The sequence below is a fragment of the Coturnix japonica genome, chromosome 8 (assembly GCF_054131305.1).
Source record: "Coturnix japonica strain WE chromosome 8, WE-NBRP24, whole genome shotgun sequence".
In the NCBI taxonomy this organism is placed as follows: domain Eukaryota; kingdom Metazoa; phylum Chordata; class Aves; order Galliformes; family Phasianidae; genus Coturnix; species Coturnix japonica.
In genome coordinates this window covers 11169864-11185143 of record NC_140670.1, presented here as the reverse complement: position 1 = coordinate 11185143, position 15280 = coordinate 11169864, and the positions used below count along the sequence as shown (strand labels likewise).

General features: G+C 49.0%; 1 protein-coding gene across 1 annotated transcript; it reads right to left on the bottom strand.

Annotated features, from left to right (window-relative positions):
- Nucleotides 1–3919: 3919 nt before the first annotated feature.
- Nucleotides 3920–12492, bottom strand: LOC107315756 (microsomal triglyceride transfer protein large subunit-like). Its single transcript, XM_032445467.2, has 18 exons — nt 12361–12492; nt 11260–11441; nt 11045–11170; nt 10622–10729; nt 10392–10508; nt 9960–10099; nt 9603–9753; nt 9161–9318; nt 8876–9041; nt 8075–8182; nt 7743–7955; nt 7431–7645; nt 6946–7043; nt 6139–6260; nt 5723–5950; nt 5411–5535; nt 5142–5312; nt 3920–4587 (listed from the first exon to the last, which is right to left on the bottom strand). Exons 1-18 carry the CDS (start codon nt 12425–12427, stop codon nt 4437–4439), a joined length of 2646 nt encoding a protein of 881 aa, XP_032301358.2. The 5' UTR covers nt 12428–12492; the 3' UTR covers nt 3920–4436.
- Between the last annotated feature and the right edge of the window lie 2788 nt (nt 12493–15280).

Sequence of the window (15280 nt, the reverse complement as noted above, 5' to 3'; positions counted from 1 at the left end):
ATCTCCTTTTGCCTTTATAGCAGGCATGAAGGACAGCACCTGATTATAGGAGCGTGCCACAGATAGGAGCTGGGAATGAAGAGTGCTCAAGGACAAGGCGAGCAGAAGGAGGGGCTGGAGGAAGAGGGTACATTTTCTTCTGAATGAGCACTCACTGCACTGTGGTTTATTGCGAGCGGCTACAGAGGGGATGTGGCTGAGATTTAACACTTCTGTGGTTCCCAGCTTGGATGGTTTACTGGGGATGGTGGCTGCACACCCAGGTTGGCAAAGGCAACCAGTGGCACTTGTGTGGTAGTTGAAGATGCTGGAAGCCCTGCTTCTTCCTATGGCAGCTCCTTAGAAGTCATGGTGGTGACTGCTGTTACTATAATTCCTCAAGCCACTCCCTACTATCTCCTTACCCACTTTACTCAGTCCTAATCATTCCCTATGGATCTCTGCTTCTCCCACTGACAGTGGGACCGCTGCAACACCTGAGCAAAGAGGCCAGGAGGGAACATCTTATACTGTCCAAAATCACATTGAAGAATAGCTGAGGTTGGCAGGGACCCCAGGAGCTCACCTACTTCAAGCTCACTCAAGCAAGACACCCAGAGCTTTCCCTCTCACAATCCCCACAGGGATAACTTAATGCCACAGCTGTGCCCAGTTACACCTCACAGCTTTTCCACTTGCTTCTTGATTGCTGCAGTGGGTATATGAACAGCCCCACCCAGGCTGCTGCCTTCCTCATACTCTGTGCCTGACAACTGCATGCAGGATTTGGTGAGTGGATTTGCCATGCAAATTATGATGTGTTTTTTATTATTTTTATTTATTACTAGCTGTCTAGGACTGAAAAGCTGTGGATGATAAGAGGTCTGCTCTGGCACTTTAAATGTGCAACTGTGAATTAGTGTCCATCTGTGCTCTTTCTATCCTTTCACTCATATGCTCCCCAGTTTTGTGCATGCTGTCTTTAGCTTAGTTTTGTCTGTGCAGAAAGCTGCAGTAGGCGCACAGATAATGTTTAATTGCCCCGTTGAGTGAGTGAGGCTATGCTAGAAAGAGGAATGTTTATGGACCTGGGTGCTGGTGGTGGGATACATGCCCAGCCCTTGCATGGCACAGCGCAGTGATTGCCCTGGCATCTCTGTCGAGTTTGGCAGCAGCCGCTGGAGGTCACTGCTGATCTGCAGCTCCACACACAAGGCTGCTTGGGGAGCTGCTCCGAGGGGCTGCCCTGGGTTTAGTCTCCTGCCACGACCCTGGGATCTGAGCTGCAGGCAAGTGGGAGCACCTCAGGCAATAGGGAAAGCTTGGGTTCTGGCACCTTCTGACCTTCCCAGCCATGCTACTCCCCTATTCCTGAATGGGAGGATGCTATGGGTACCCATCACTTCTGATTGTGAAGCTTTAGGATGCACTTGGGAGAGCAGCTGCTCCAGAAGATGCTATACAACAACTGAGGAAACAGCACTGAAATATGTGAAATGCCCAAATCCTGATGAGGAGCGGGTGATAATGTTACCCTCCCTATTTTTGCCCTTTTCCCAGGGAGAAGTGAGGCTCAGAGGAAGATGAGGCTTAGTTCTGCCTCTTTCCTTACTCAGCTACTGGCTATCAGCAGCTTGGCTGCAATTGGAGCAGTACAAGGAGATAGGGGCTGCCTCCCCACGGTCACCCGGATCCCCCTGTTCAGAGCTGAGGGCAAGACCCAGGTCAGTTTCTTTCTGTGTCCTTGAGGTTGGTTCTGTATGAGATTGTCCTGTAACCAGCAGAGCCTTGGTGCAGGGGGAGCCCAGTTCTCAAGCCAAGTCTTGGATGGCCTCCAATACCTTTGCAGAAATGGGAAGGAGAGGGTGAGGCAGCATCCCCTGCCCTGTAGAGACCTTCTGCAGGGCTGCTGTCATCCCTAAAGGTGCTCTGGGGGTTGGTAGGAGCAGAAGGAGCCTCATGTCCCCATCTTAGCCTCATTGCAGCATTTAGTTATGCATTTCTGATGCACCCTGAATACAGACCTAAAAAGCAGATCCCAGGGAAGCATAGCTTTGAGGTGGCTTTGACCATGCTGTGCTGGCTGGAAGTGTCTATGGAAACTGCTCTTCACTTGTATGTCTGGTAATGTTAAGAGTCAAAGAGGAAATATAGAAAAAACACATTGCTTTTGTTTCTGTACATAACCAAAATGCCTTCTAGAAAAAGCAGACAAACCCAGGAGACTGCTACATCAACATCGGGGTCTCCATTTGCACAACCCCTACGTTTCTCTTCTTATTTCCCCTGAAAAGCACGTTTCCTAATAGAAAAGAAAGGACTGAGATGTTTCAAAGGCATATTCTTATCAGGAAGGAATGAAGTGCTGCCTTCCCTGGCAAACCTCCCTGTGGTATAGGAGAGGTGTTTTGTGTTTGTGCCTGATAACAATCCAAATCGGGAGGAGAATGCAAAACAGAAGAACAATCTTTACTTCAAACTAATTGTAATTTTCATAAATTGTCACCAAAAGATCCTAAATATCAAGAGAAAATGGAAGCTGCTGTATCTCTTTGTTGCTGGAACACTGCCTTCAGCATGAGAGATTGAGGCGATCCTATCTCCATCTGCTGCCCTGAGGAGCAGAGAAGGGGAACTGCTGTTCAGATGATAAGAGAGGCCAGAGTCTTCTCTGTTAATATGTAAACTTTGGATCAAAAAGAAGACAGGAGGCTCCAGGCAGAAGCTGTCACTCAATAGATGGGCTTTGACCCCTCACGTGCAAGCAAAATGCCTTTCTGCTGCTACTGGCTGGCTTCCATACGGAGAAGGAAAGGGATGGGATGGGGGTGTGACCCCTGTGTTTGGTTTTTCCACTTCTGATTGAACCATGTCTGCACTGAGGGATGAACATCCAGCACCAACAGCCTGCACTACTTGGCAAGGCTTTCTGGTAAGACCCTCAGTTTCAGAAAGGACCACTTCAGTCTCTCGATCTCTTGCCCTCTGTACCACCCATCATCATTTGCCCCATAAGATGGGCTGAACCTCCAGCAATTCATTGCAAGTACCTGCAGGATGGAGAATTTCCCAAAAATCTTGGCAGCCTGCACCTACAGCTTGAACCACATGGCTCCCATCTTTGACTTAAGACAAGTTCTGCGTGTTAGCTATGCTAGAGTCAGTGTTTCCTTCCTGTGTCTTTGTCCCATGCAACCTCAAAAAAGCCTTTCTAATTCTTCTCTCTTCTGTGCTAAAATCTTGTGTGAGAGCAGGAACTGTCAGTGAGGATAAGCATACTGATGTGGATAGGCAGAGATGTTACAGGTATGCCAAAGGTAGTGAGACATCTTATGGCTCTTCCCTTCTCCTGCAGCCACTCCCTGCTCCACAGCCCCCACCCCATCTCCTGATCTCCCCCATTTGTTCCCACTATTTGTTTCTGTCTTTATCACAGTTCTCCCTGCTTTGAGCTGAGGACTGAGAATGCTGGTCCATCCTTTAGAGGGTGCTTGCTGTTGGGTAGACCCTCTGTGTTTTAAGTTTCTTGATGTTTTTGTCCAGCTTTCTCTAAGTTTTGTGGGTCGTGTTCCTCTGCCTTTCTTCTTTATCTTCATGCAGCAAACACAAATCTGATCTCACTGAAATCCTAGCAGTTCCCTTCCTGGCTTCATCCTTGCTGCCTGCTGTGACACAGGCCATATCCCTGGCAACAGAGTGTAGCTTCCCGGCAGGTACAACAGGACAGATCTGATCTGAGAGGAAGCTGGGTTGCCTTCATATGCAAATAAATGCAAATATATTCAATTACACTAGAAAGAACATACAATAATTGGCAACAGGTTATGCAGAGTTTTGTCTTGCTGCGCTATCTCTCCCTGAGGATTATTCTGGGATGAATATCTGCGTGGCTGCATTAAAAGAAATTAAACAAACAAAGGAAACAAAACCAACTCGCACCTTCTCCAGAAATACATTTATTTTCCATGCTCCTGGACTCCTTAGTGGCCACAAAACTGCATTAATGTGGGGTGACGTTATTCACTCCCTTGTGGGCAACTTTCTCCTTGCCAGCTGCAGATGTTTTGCTCCCTTCCAACTGTTTAATAAATTGAGGGAAAACATGGTATTGTATCAGACTGTAGCATGCTTTTTTGAGCTATCAGAAACTTATTCGCCAAAGGCGGCTGTATATCACAAGGCTTGTTATATGGATTGCTCTGGCTTCAGGCAATGTACATGGAGGAGAAGAGTTCAGGCTGAGAAAACTGAAGGGTGAAAAGATCCTGGCCCCAAGTAAGAGGTGCCTCTTGATGCTCTGCAGTAGTTCCTCCACCTCTTCTGATGCTCTCATTTCATCATTTTTCTTACAGTAATCTGGTTGTGGCAGAGATGGGCAGAGATTTTGCCAGCTCATGAAGAACCAGGGTGCATGGCAGACAGGGATGCAGTAGCCCTGTCCTGAATGTTCCTGTCTCCTACGCTCCCTCCTCTGTTGTCAGCAGCAGGTGGCACATCTCTGAGTTGGCCTGGTGCAAGGCAAACTCCCGGGCAGGCCAGGTGCCCTGACGGCCTTTTCGAATAGTGCTGCTCTGGTTCCCAGCAGATGTGGAGATGGTGAAGATCTCTCTGTTGGAACAAGGGAGAAGCAGGAGGTCAGGAGGCTGATAGTTGTGGAGTACCTCATCCACTGTCCAGCTTCTTTCTGGACAATGTTTTCTTGAATGTAGTGGCTGTATTATTGCTTCATAAAGCATTTTCATTCCATGCTTTAATTCCTACTTATGTTAAACCTGTGTTATGCAGACATACTTTAAATCTTTGTTATTCTCCCAGCCTTTGGCATTTGCTTTGCAAGTGGATTTCTTTCAACCTCTTTTTTTTTGTGTGTGTACAATGTCAGTGATTCTTGAACCTTTGGTACCTCCAATAGAGGCTGTCAGAGGCTGTTATGTTTCAGGAGCATCCATGAGAAGCATGAGAAAGAACTGCTGCAATGTCTGGAGTCAAGGTATAAATGGCAGGATAAATGGTTCCCACATAAAGCAGATTTAGAACCTCCTGTGTTCAGTGCTGAGGACAGGTATGGCCTGCACTTAGTGAAGAGCTCTGTCAGCCCCTGTGAGAGTAAGCACTGACTGATGCTTGACAAGCCTCAATTGCAGCCTGAATCCAGAGCTTACCTATAGGGCACCTGCTCCTCCCTCAGCTGCAGGCACATGAGAACAGGGCTGCTGGAAAACCTCAGGAAGGTGTCAAAGTAGATTGAGGTCTCTGCTTCTGACTGGCTCCTCAGGGTGGTTTGGAGGAAAGGAGCATCCAGTTCTGCCTGGAAATCAATGGTGATGCTTCCCCTGCAAGAAGGGAGCGTGCAGGTCTGGTACTGAGCTCTGAGCACTGGACAACTCCACAAACCCTTGTCTTGGGTGGTAGGATCCCTGGACTTGCTCACCTGGTATTGACGCTGGTCTTCAGTTCCTGCTCCCAGATGTTCACATCCATGTTAGCTGAGATGTCAAGCCCAAGTCCACCCTGGACTTTGACCACTGCTTGCAGACCAGACTGCAGAGGGATGACCTGGGAGAGATGGAGAGGGTTTTACAACCGCCCAGAGACCTGTGGCAGAGCCATCCCAATCTGATGTGTATAGCCACAGCGAACAAGTATCAACCAGCAGGTTTTAGGTGTGAGGTTCGCTAGGCATTACCACAGACCTGCCTCGAAGCCAGTGTGGGGAAAGAAAGATGGTTCATCCCACCAGTACCTGGTGATGGTCCATCAGAAGGAGGTTCCCTTTGACCACACTTGTGGGTTCCCCACTGCTCAGCAGAACCTTGGCCATTAAGTCTGTATATCCCTGGAAGAAGATGACTGGCCGCAACTGGACATCAAAGAAGATGGCAGACATCCCAGCCATGAGCTCTGGCCCCTCTTCGCCTTCCAGGGTGTTTTCTCCCAGCATGGACTCTATCCCTTGTGCTTCTATAGTGACCTGAACCATAGAAATGGAGACGTGAGATACGCAGAGCATGACTGAGGGGTCCGTTTCAGGCACTGTGATGCTATTTGAGCTGCTACCCTTGTCCAGCACTTTTGGGTAGGCTCTCCTTCAGAGCATGGCTATGCATCAGTGATATCTGCAGTGGTGGGGCCCTCTGGGTAGGATGGTCTGTCTCTCACCTGAGCCGCACGAAGACGCCAGTCATGGCTGAACAGCGAGAAGTCAGAGACGCTCTTTCTTAGGATGCCACCCTCCAAAAACAGCAGGTCCAGCCCGAAAGTGGAGAGCAATTCCTTGGTGGCTGAAAGACAGAGCTATCTGATGAAGCTAAGTTATTCAGGAAGGAAACTTCTTGCCATCTCCTCCTATTCTGGCGATAAGCAAGGGATGTGGCAGTGAGATGTTTTTCTTACAGATGTCAGATATTTTGCCTCCACGTATCCCCCTCAAGGCTAGGCTGAGATAACTTGAAGGGATAGAAAAAGGGGAGTGTGAAGGGTGAAGATTTAGGCAGGTATTTAGCAAGCATGGATTGCTACAGTCTCTCTGAAGTCTGGTGATTTTTATTTTTTTTTTAACTCAGTACAAGAGAGCTTATTAAAAGCTCAGTAAAAGAGCTTATTAAAAATACCAAGGGAACTGAGGAACTGAGCTAAATATTTTGACTTATCAGGGAGAGAACTAACTCCCACCTGCAGCCTACTCTTGGCTTCCTTTCCAGCTGAATTTCCTCCTTCAAATCAGCAGGATGTGGGAAAAATATGTGGTGTGATCTAACACACTTTCAGCTCAAAGCAGGAGCATCAGAGGGAGGCAAACATCTAGTGGTGGCAATTGGTCGACTTCAGATGGTGCTGGAGTCTGCTCAACCCAAGATTTTGGGGGTGTTTCCTGAATGCTGAGGCCTCTGCTGCAACCTGCTCTTCCCCACCAGCCCTCATTTGCTTCTTCAGGGGACCATGGGGCCTGTGTTCCTGTGATATCACCTGTCAGAGGTCCTGAGAAGGAGGAGGAGACGCCGGCTTTCGAGAAGTGGTTGTAGTTGTTTATCCGAGGGTCTCTCATGATGTCATTCATTATCTTCCTGGAAGCAAGAGGGATATGGCATGTAAAGATTGGGAAGGAAGGAAAATGTGAGTGAACTGTACAAAGAAGAGCAGGAAATACAAGTTTCAGTGCTATTTGCTGACAACGCAAGCAAAGAAGGAAACGAGCAGTCTGAGGCTATCCTGGAATTCCCCTCTCCTCTATAAATTAGGATAAACCATCTGAATATTTTTGTGCAGCTTCTGCTTAGCTCTGAAAACTGTGAGTGCTGGCTTGTTCTGTGCAGATAGGGAGATTAATGTGGTTACACACTATGTGCTGCACGACATGCCACAGTGCTGGCCTCCAAGGACTGCTGAAAACACAGTCCTAGGTCTGCAGCCCAAAAACTGAAGTGTCAGAAATGACAAAAAGCAAAACCTACCTTGCTGGGTGGTGGTTGGCATGCAGGCTGCTCTGCACCTTCAGCAACAGGAATGCTGCTGCTTCTGTGTCCAGCTGGTGAGTGGCCAGCAGGATGTTGATGATATCCATGGGCAAGGGTGTGTTATCTAAGAGGATTTCTGCAGCAGCCAAGCGGCAAGTTTTCTCATAGCTCTTCCACTTCTCATGGAAGATTCTCCTCATTGCTTTTTTCACCTGTTGTGAGAGGGCAGTTTGAGGGTTGATATCAGGGCACTGGCGTGAATGTGGTGGCAAGGACCCCAATGGGAAGAGGAGCTTGTATGTTGGGTACCTCGCTTGTAATGTGCCAGGCGGGGAATTGACGCAGGGCGCTGATGGCTGCAGCTGCCACAGCGGTGGGACCTTTCTCTGCATGCTCCAGGAGGGTGGGGATGGTGGTGGGGAGCTGTGCATTCCCCAGGGCCAGCAGGTGGGTGACTGTTTCATGCTCCTTCTTGGCACTTCTCAGCCCAGTGAGGATGGTTTCCATGCCACGTTCCACCTCCTGGTTGGGTTTGGCAAGAGAGCAGAAGCCAAGGAGAGTGAGGTGAGGGTGAGAAGGAGTTCTGGGGACCCCAGTGAGCTGAAAGGCTGAGGGATGCAAACTGGGTTAGCAGGACTCACCTGCAGCCCACACAGCTGCTGCTGGCACATCTTTCCAACCAGAGAGCCCAGGGCCACCATCCCTGTGTCCCGGACCTCGGGTGCCATCTGCTTCCCATCCAGCTTGTCCTGGGCAGAGCAAAGGGCATTATGGAATGGGAGAAAATGGGGCGGAAGAGAAAGGAGGATAATGTTTCAGTTGTTATTTCAATGTATTTATCAGAAAAGTAAGGAGAAACTAGTTCTTACCTGCCTTCAAGGGGAACAATGCATGGATTGATGGGACAACGTTTTTCAGTAGTTCTAACCAAACTTTCAGTGTTCGTAATGCATTTATACAAGACACTTTCTGCTGAATGCTTATCCTCTGAGGAGCACTACTTCCATTGGCAGCATCCCGTTAAAAGCATGTAGAATAACAACATAAATAGGAAGATCTATTTCTACAGATATATTTTAATCTATAGAAGAAATCTATGCATCACTATGTATTTTTTTTGCCATTCCTTCTGAGCTGTAAGAGTGGGAGGACCCATCCTGGGCTTTTGAGGTGTAGGCTGAGGGAGGCTATGGAAAGTCAGTGCTCAAAATTGTGGAGGGACTGAAAATTTACTTTGTTACCCAATGATTTGATGTCACCGAAGCCTTTTGAGAAGTTTTCATTAGCTTACCTTTAAGGAATGAGTGTAATATACCAGCTGAAGACTGTACATTGTGCCTGTAGTGGGAAGCTTTGCCAGGAAAGCTACGAGAGCAGATTGGTGGGATAGGAAAGATCTAAAGATGGGCTCAGGCCTCTCTGGAGAGAACATCCCTACCTACCAGCACCAAACTAAGCAGCTCTTTTGTAGGCCGGGGAGAGAAGGCTGCTGCATAGAGGAATGTCTCCAGCAGGGACCTGGGCTTCTTGCTGAAATCCAGGAAGTCTGAGAGAGCTGCCAAGGCTGGCACTGTCTGCGCGGCCACTGCTGCCTCCACCACGAAGGGGCTGGGGCGAGAGGAGTGAGATATCAGTGGTGCCATCAGTGACCCCATAAGCCATGATCCTGCACAGTATTTACTGGTGCAGAAAGCCCCTTTTGGAGGGCTGGCTATGGGGAGCCTCACAGCATCTCCTCAGGTGCTCTCTTCAGCAGCTGCAGCACATCTCTCTTCTTGGCACTGCGCAGCATCTGGATGAACCTCTGGAACTGCCACGTAGTTGCTGCCTTCGAGACATCCATTTTGGTTCGCTGGCTGTCAAAGGTCTTCAGGTAGGCTCTCAGCTGGAAGGACAATGTTTGGTGGAGTTCAGCCACTTTCTTTTACATCCTGTATTATGGGATCATGTTCATACTTCAGGAAATATTTAGGAGTGGAAGTGGCCCCATGGGATGAATGGGTCCTTGTCAGTGTGACTAGTGGTGGAAATATTTCCTGAGCTCAGACCTGGGATGTGTTTAAACTGACTGGATGTGCTAGCTGTGCACAATATCTGTGGTTTGACCCCAAATCCAACAGGCAGGGTGTGAACACACGGAGGGTTATAGAGATGTATAGAGTCACTGACCGAAGGGCAGTGGGTGCAGCTCCTCCTGAAGGGCAGGCTGGCTATGGCCAGGGGGTGGCGTTGTCCCTCTGTGCCAGCCGGCATATTCTCAAGATTCTGTTCATCTGCCACTGCAGGACTAGGTGTGGAGGACACGAGCTTGAGCTCCTGCCTGTAGAGGGAGAGGAAAACATTGAGAGGTACTTCATCCTTCACACCCTTGTTTGGAGGATGGTTGGGATGACAGAGGTTTGGAGAAGGAGATGCAGGCTGAAAACTATCAAGAGGTGTCTGATGTGGCCTCTGTGTAGTTTTATCTCCATAGATGTCTATTCATCACATGCCCAAGTCAGGAGTTTGTATGGTTACATCACTCACCTTGAGCTGATTTTGACACCAGTGGTGGACCTCAAGACTAGGGACAGTGCATGGCTCTCCTCAGCCAGCACTGACTGCAGCAGGCTGTCCTTCACCACATACAGACTTCTGCTGGAGGGCTGCCACTGGATACCAAACATCTGTAAAAAGGGAAAACAATAAGGAAAAAACCTTTTCTTTCACAGTCTCCCTGGCAGAATTAGCTACCAGGCTTCTCCCACCCTACTGAGCTGAAAGTGCTGGGCAAGCTCCCATTGGTTTAACCAGCGCAGAAATAGCTGCATGGAGACCTGCAGTTTCCTATCTTTATGCTGGAGTCTATGTTTATGCTGGAGCCTTGTCAAAACCATTCTGCTGGGAGATTCTGGGGGGGGGACCTCCCTGATACAGCCATAAGCTGAGCCACCACCACCACCAGAGCAATATACTTGCTTTGTTCACAGAGGCATGTCCTATTTTCGGCTTTGTGCAGCTGAGGAGATCTTTTATCTTTTCAATGGAGTGGTTGGACACTGTGTACGTGACCTGGCAGCTTCCAGAGGCATCTTCCTGAAACACAGATAAACCCCACCTGGCAGAAATGCTGGTGGACAATTTTCCTTCATGCAGGGGAAGATGATTCAGTAAATGTGCTCATTCTTCTTGTTGTTTACCACCCCTACCTCCATGATGGTGCCAGAGTGAAGCTGGAGCTGGAGCAGGCTGACAACACCTCGCTTCAGGTTGGCAATCAGGGTGCTTTCTTTTTCATCCCCATACAGGGCTTTGATCTGGGAGGGAGAGACCTGGCATCAGGCTGTGGGAATGGCTCTCCTGTGGAAAGGCATCTCCCCTGCAACCCAAGCAGTGCCCTGATGAATTCATTATTTCACCATTCAGTTGCTTTTGTGGAGATGTGCATACAAGCTTTTTTCACGCTCCACCACTGGGACCATTTTGGAGGATGGGGTGTTGCTGGACCACAACAGCTCTGTGCTGCTGTACCCACCACCTTGGTGGGTCCTTGTGACCTCATGAGAATACAGAGCCAGGAGCTCCAATGGGCTCCATAGCCAAGAAAGTCTTGCAGAAGCCCTCCAGCTGACCTTCCCACTGCTCCAGGAGATGAAAACTGGCTTTTGGAGCTCTGCCTGCACCTCCTTGTTCAGTGCAATGTCCATGGGAGAACCTTCAGCACCCTCATGCTCCTGCAGGGCTTTCAGGTCTTGGATCTATGACAGCAAAAGGCAAGGATATCTGCTGTGAAGCTGCTGTGCATTTTTATAGGGGAAAGGGAATGCAACATCACTGTTTGCCATACCTGCACCTGGAGCAGCTCATCCCCGCTGGAGTCCCTGTGGAGTTGATGCATCCTGACCACAGCCTGTGCCCGCAGCCAGCCCCCAGGTAAGGCTGGGCCAACCATGGAGTCCAGCTGCACGGCCAGGGCATAGTGGTACTGATACAGCATGCCCGGCTGGAAGGAAAGCGCCCATGGGCTGCCTGGGGACAAGGGCAAGTGTCAGGTGGATGCAGCTATGGGTACTGGTCCCCCTGCTCCCCACACACTGGACTCCAGGGATGCTTGTGAGCTGCACTTGGGTTCTTCTCACATCCCAAATTTCCAACACAGACAGCTACTCCTGGTATGCTTTGCTACACCTGTGCTGTCCTTCTCTGCTTTCAGTTCAGGAGTACAGGTGGGTAAGGGAAATGTGGGTGTTCTCAGGGTGGCAGCTGGTTCCTGGCTCTGTTTCCAATTTTGCTGCATAAACCACAGCCAGAGCAGGGGACACTATTTAAGGACTTCAGGACTTTTGACAAATCCCATAGAAACAGACTTAATTCCTGAAGAGAACTTCTCTGAGGATGCCTGTGGCATCCAAGAAGAGATGTTTTGTGGGGGCTTTTCAGCTGTGCACATTCATCAAAGCAAAAGGCATTAATCTGTGTGCAACATTTGAATGTTAACTTTTTGTATCTGGGAGGAGAGAAGAGGCTGTACTCCTCGTATCTTATGTTTTCCCTTTCTCCCCCCATGCAGATAAGTAGCTGTGCCGACCCACTAATTCTTAATTAACTTGCTGACCTTGTGATACGGTTAAATGAAGCTGTGGTGCAGCACTGGGCCAAATCCCCTCTTTGCATTATACTGATTTGCTCATATTTACTTGGGGTCACCACTCTTGTTCCCATACGCGTACAATTTGGGGCTAACAGCACCTTTGCAATGACATGTTCCATCTGCTTTCTTTTCTAAAACCACTATAAACTGTCCTGCAAACCTGATCTACTTATTGAGCTTTGGCTTTTGCTCTCCCAGCAGGGAGAACTTCCACCATCCCCAAATTTTGCCATCCCTCTCTATCCAGGGTCATTTGCAGGGTCCATTGGCATGGACCCACCGCGTGACACCCCTTACCTTTGGCTGTGCTCAGGAAGGAGCAGTAGAACAGGCAGATGTAGCCCAAAAAAGCCCATCGTCCCATGCTGAGCTCCAGGAGGTGGGGAAGGAAGGGAGACAGGACAGGACCTGACCTTCTCTCTCTGTCCTCATGCCGCACACCCAAGGAAAAGCAAATAATTAAACCTCTGCACCAACCCCCTGCAGCAGCAGGTTTGGAAATCAGCTGAGCTTTGCCAAAGGGTGGCAGCAGGGTGGGGGGAAGCCCCTTTGTTATCTAGCATGCACCGGTGTGGTGTCCTACTTATTCTTCTGAGGGTCCTCCCACAGCCAGCAGAACAAGAGAGGCATCTCTGGAGAACGCTACCTGCTGCCTATCCTGGACACTGCTGCATGGTGATGTTAATCTTCATCTAATGGCATTTATTTACCTCCATCAGTATATAGAAAATCTAATTCCCAGCTCTGATGTGTGGCTTTGGAGTGAATCTTTCTCTCTGCTAAGCAGCTCTATCTGGTGCTGCAGCAGCTTCTGACCCTGAAGGCCAGACTGGAAACTATTATGTGGCAGTGGTGAGGACAGAACTGGAACGAGAGCCCCAGCCTGGCTGTCCCTACCCTTCTGGACATCATGGAGCCCACCTACAGGTCCTGCAGGTCCCTGATCTGTTGGCAGGGCACCGCAGCATGGATGGACATGACAACCAGGTCGCTGTGCCCCTGGCCATGTGTCTGCTGAGGTGTGATACCAGGTGTACTTTGGTCGTGGCAGTCATCATGCCAAGGCTGAGCTCAGATGCAAGCAGGATGGAGGTAGAATGATGACTGCAATGAGGTATGTCCATTGCACAGTGCTGGCATGGCTCTGAGTGCTCCATGTGCACCTCTAGAAGGCAGCAGGGGATGTTCCTGGTACAGATTCTCACCAGAATGCCCCTGGGAAGTGTAGACCCAAGCTCTCTTCACCCTAACTACCAGTTTTAGGGGTCACCCAAGAGCAGATAGGAGAGAGGAAAGAAAGGCTTCCTAGGGACAGCATATAGATGCTCTGAGTCCCTGCTGTACTTGTGGCCCATTCTGAGTAACTTTGACAGTGCTGGTCATGAGCAGAGGCTGCAGTTGCTAGTGTGGATGGACGAGGTGTCATTAGCTGACACCTTGCTCTGTTTAAGAGAAACTGTTCTTGGCAGACAAGATCTGTTTTCCAACAGCTTTAGGCCACAGTGCATCTTTCCAGCTCTGGGAACTGGTGGCTGCATCTCACTCCAGCTGGTGATGGAGGAACAGATGTCTCTCAAGTGACAGCTGCTGGAAGATCTTCCACTCTGTGGGTGATTCTCTGAGGGTCATTCATAGCCTCAGGTCCTGAAGTCTGATGAGGAGACACTGGTGTTGGGCTTGCAGAGGTTAGGAGTAGCCAGAGGACACAAACACACACCAACACGAGGCTTTTCAAGTCTTATTTAGCCATCAATTTTTCAACATGTGCAGTATCATCAGCATTGTCTTTGTTTGCATACCAGGATGTAATTACCAGATTACCCTTTGTGTTGGGCATCCAATTACTTTGCTGAGCATCCCAGTGTTGAAAGCAAGATGTTTTATTTACCTGTGTGGCTGGAGCTGGCTGGCTATGGGAGCATGCTTTGTTAGCATGGGTGGCTAGAGATGCTCATGCTGGGATAGACTTTCATAGCATTGTCTTGGCTGGGGAAGAACACCAAGATCGCCTATTCCAGCCATGAGCCAGAGTCTCACCACTAACCCATGTCCCTTAGTAGCACAGCTGCTTTCAATCCCTGATGTCACTGAGTGCATAGCTGTTATGTGTAGTGATGATGGTGAACAAGGCCATAGGCTGTCCTGGGGGTGGTGAACAAAGCAATGCATGACTCTTTTCCAGTTTCTGTGTTCCAGGGCATCTTGCTCTTCATCTGCTGCTTGATCTGCCATTTCTCAGGCAGAAGGAGATCCCGGAGGCTCTGACACGTGTATTGTGATGCTTGCCAACCTGCTGCTGTGCTCTGAGGCTGGATGCGGCTCTGGAAAGGCCAGACCCTGCCTTGAGTTGTAATGGTTCCTGAAAAGGCCTCATTGAAGCTGGGGAAGCTCCTCTTCCTCTCCCTTTAGATCTGATGTGTAACTCATGAGGCATTGAGCCAATTCCCTCCACATTTTATTTACATTTTTACAATTAAACAAGTGGTTGATAAGATTGACGAGGAAGATATGGTTTAGGAGCCTGTTAGACAGAAACCTCTAATCTCTGTGGATGATTTACAGAACAGTAGGCTACAAAGACTCTCCAGTGTGAGATTAATCAATAGTAACACGCTCACTGACAAGTTACTTCTTACAAGCGATTCATCATTCATTTAAATGCAGGAGCTATAGTGTTTGTTGAATCCTCAGCTGAGCGGCTGAGAGTGTTCCTGTCTGCTTTCTTTTCCCTGGTTCTTCCAACAAGAGCAATCAATCATATTTGAAAAAGTGTTTTTCCTCTGTGATCATCTGTCGTTTATGGGGAAACAGTATCCAGGGGCCTTAATTATTTAATCCACGTTGCCTTCTTCCTCCACATGTGAGGTCTGGGTGCTGTGCTTGGGAATGGAGCCAATACCGTTTCTGGGCTGCACGCTGGGATTTGGATTTTTTTCTTAATGAAAGGCCAATACTGGAGAGTCAGCTCCCCCTACGGTCAGCAGAGGGAGGGACACCTCCTTTCCTTCAGGGCACTTCAGGAAGTTGGCTTTTCCGTCTTGTAGGTGTAAATGAAGACTTGTATCTTCTGAAAGCTGTGGTGTTAAGTCCGCTCCGGGTGATACATCTCTCAAGTGCAGGAGCTGGGAACTGAACCGTGACCCTGGGCTAATACACATCATGAGACAAAAGGTGTGAAAGCATTTGCAAATGAACAAAGTCAGCTCCACCCAGGGGC

Excerpts from the sequence above, each read along its gene's own strand:
- LOC107315756 (XM_032445467.2), bottom strand. The coding sequence starts at position 12,427 with ATGGGACGATGGGCTTTTTTGGGCTACATCTGCCTGTTCTACTGCTCC. Across the intron at positions 9,754-9,959 it reads GGTGTCAAAATCAGCTCAAG|GCAGGAGCTCAAGCTCGTGT; the intron begins GTGAGTGATGTA and ends CTCCCTCTACAG. Across the intron at positions 4,588-5,141 it reads GAGGAGCAGGTGCCCTATAG|AGAGATCTTCACCATCTCCA; the intron begins GTAAGCTCTGGA and ends TTGTTCCAACAG.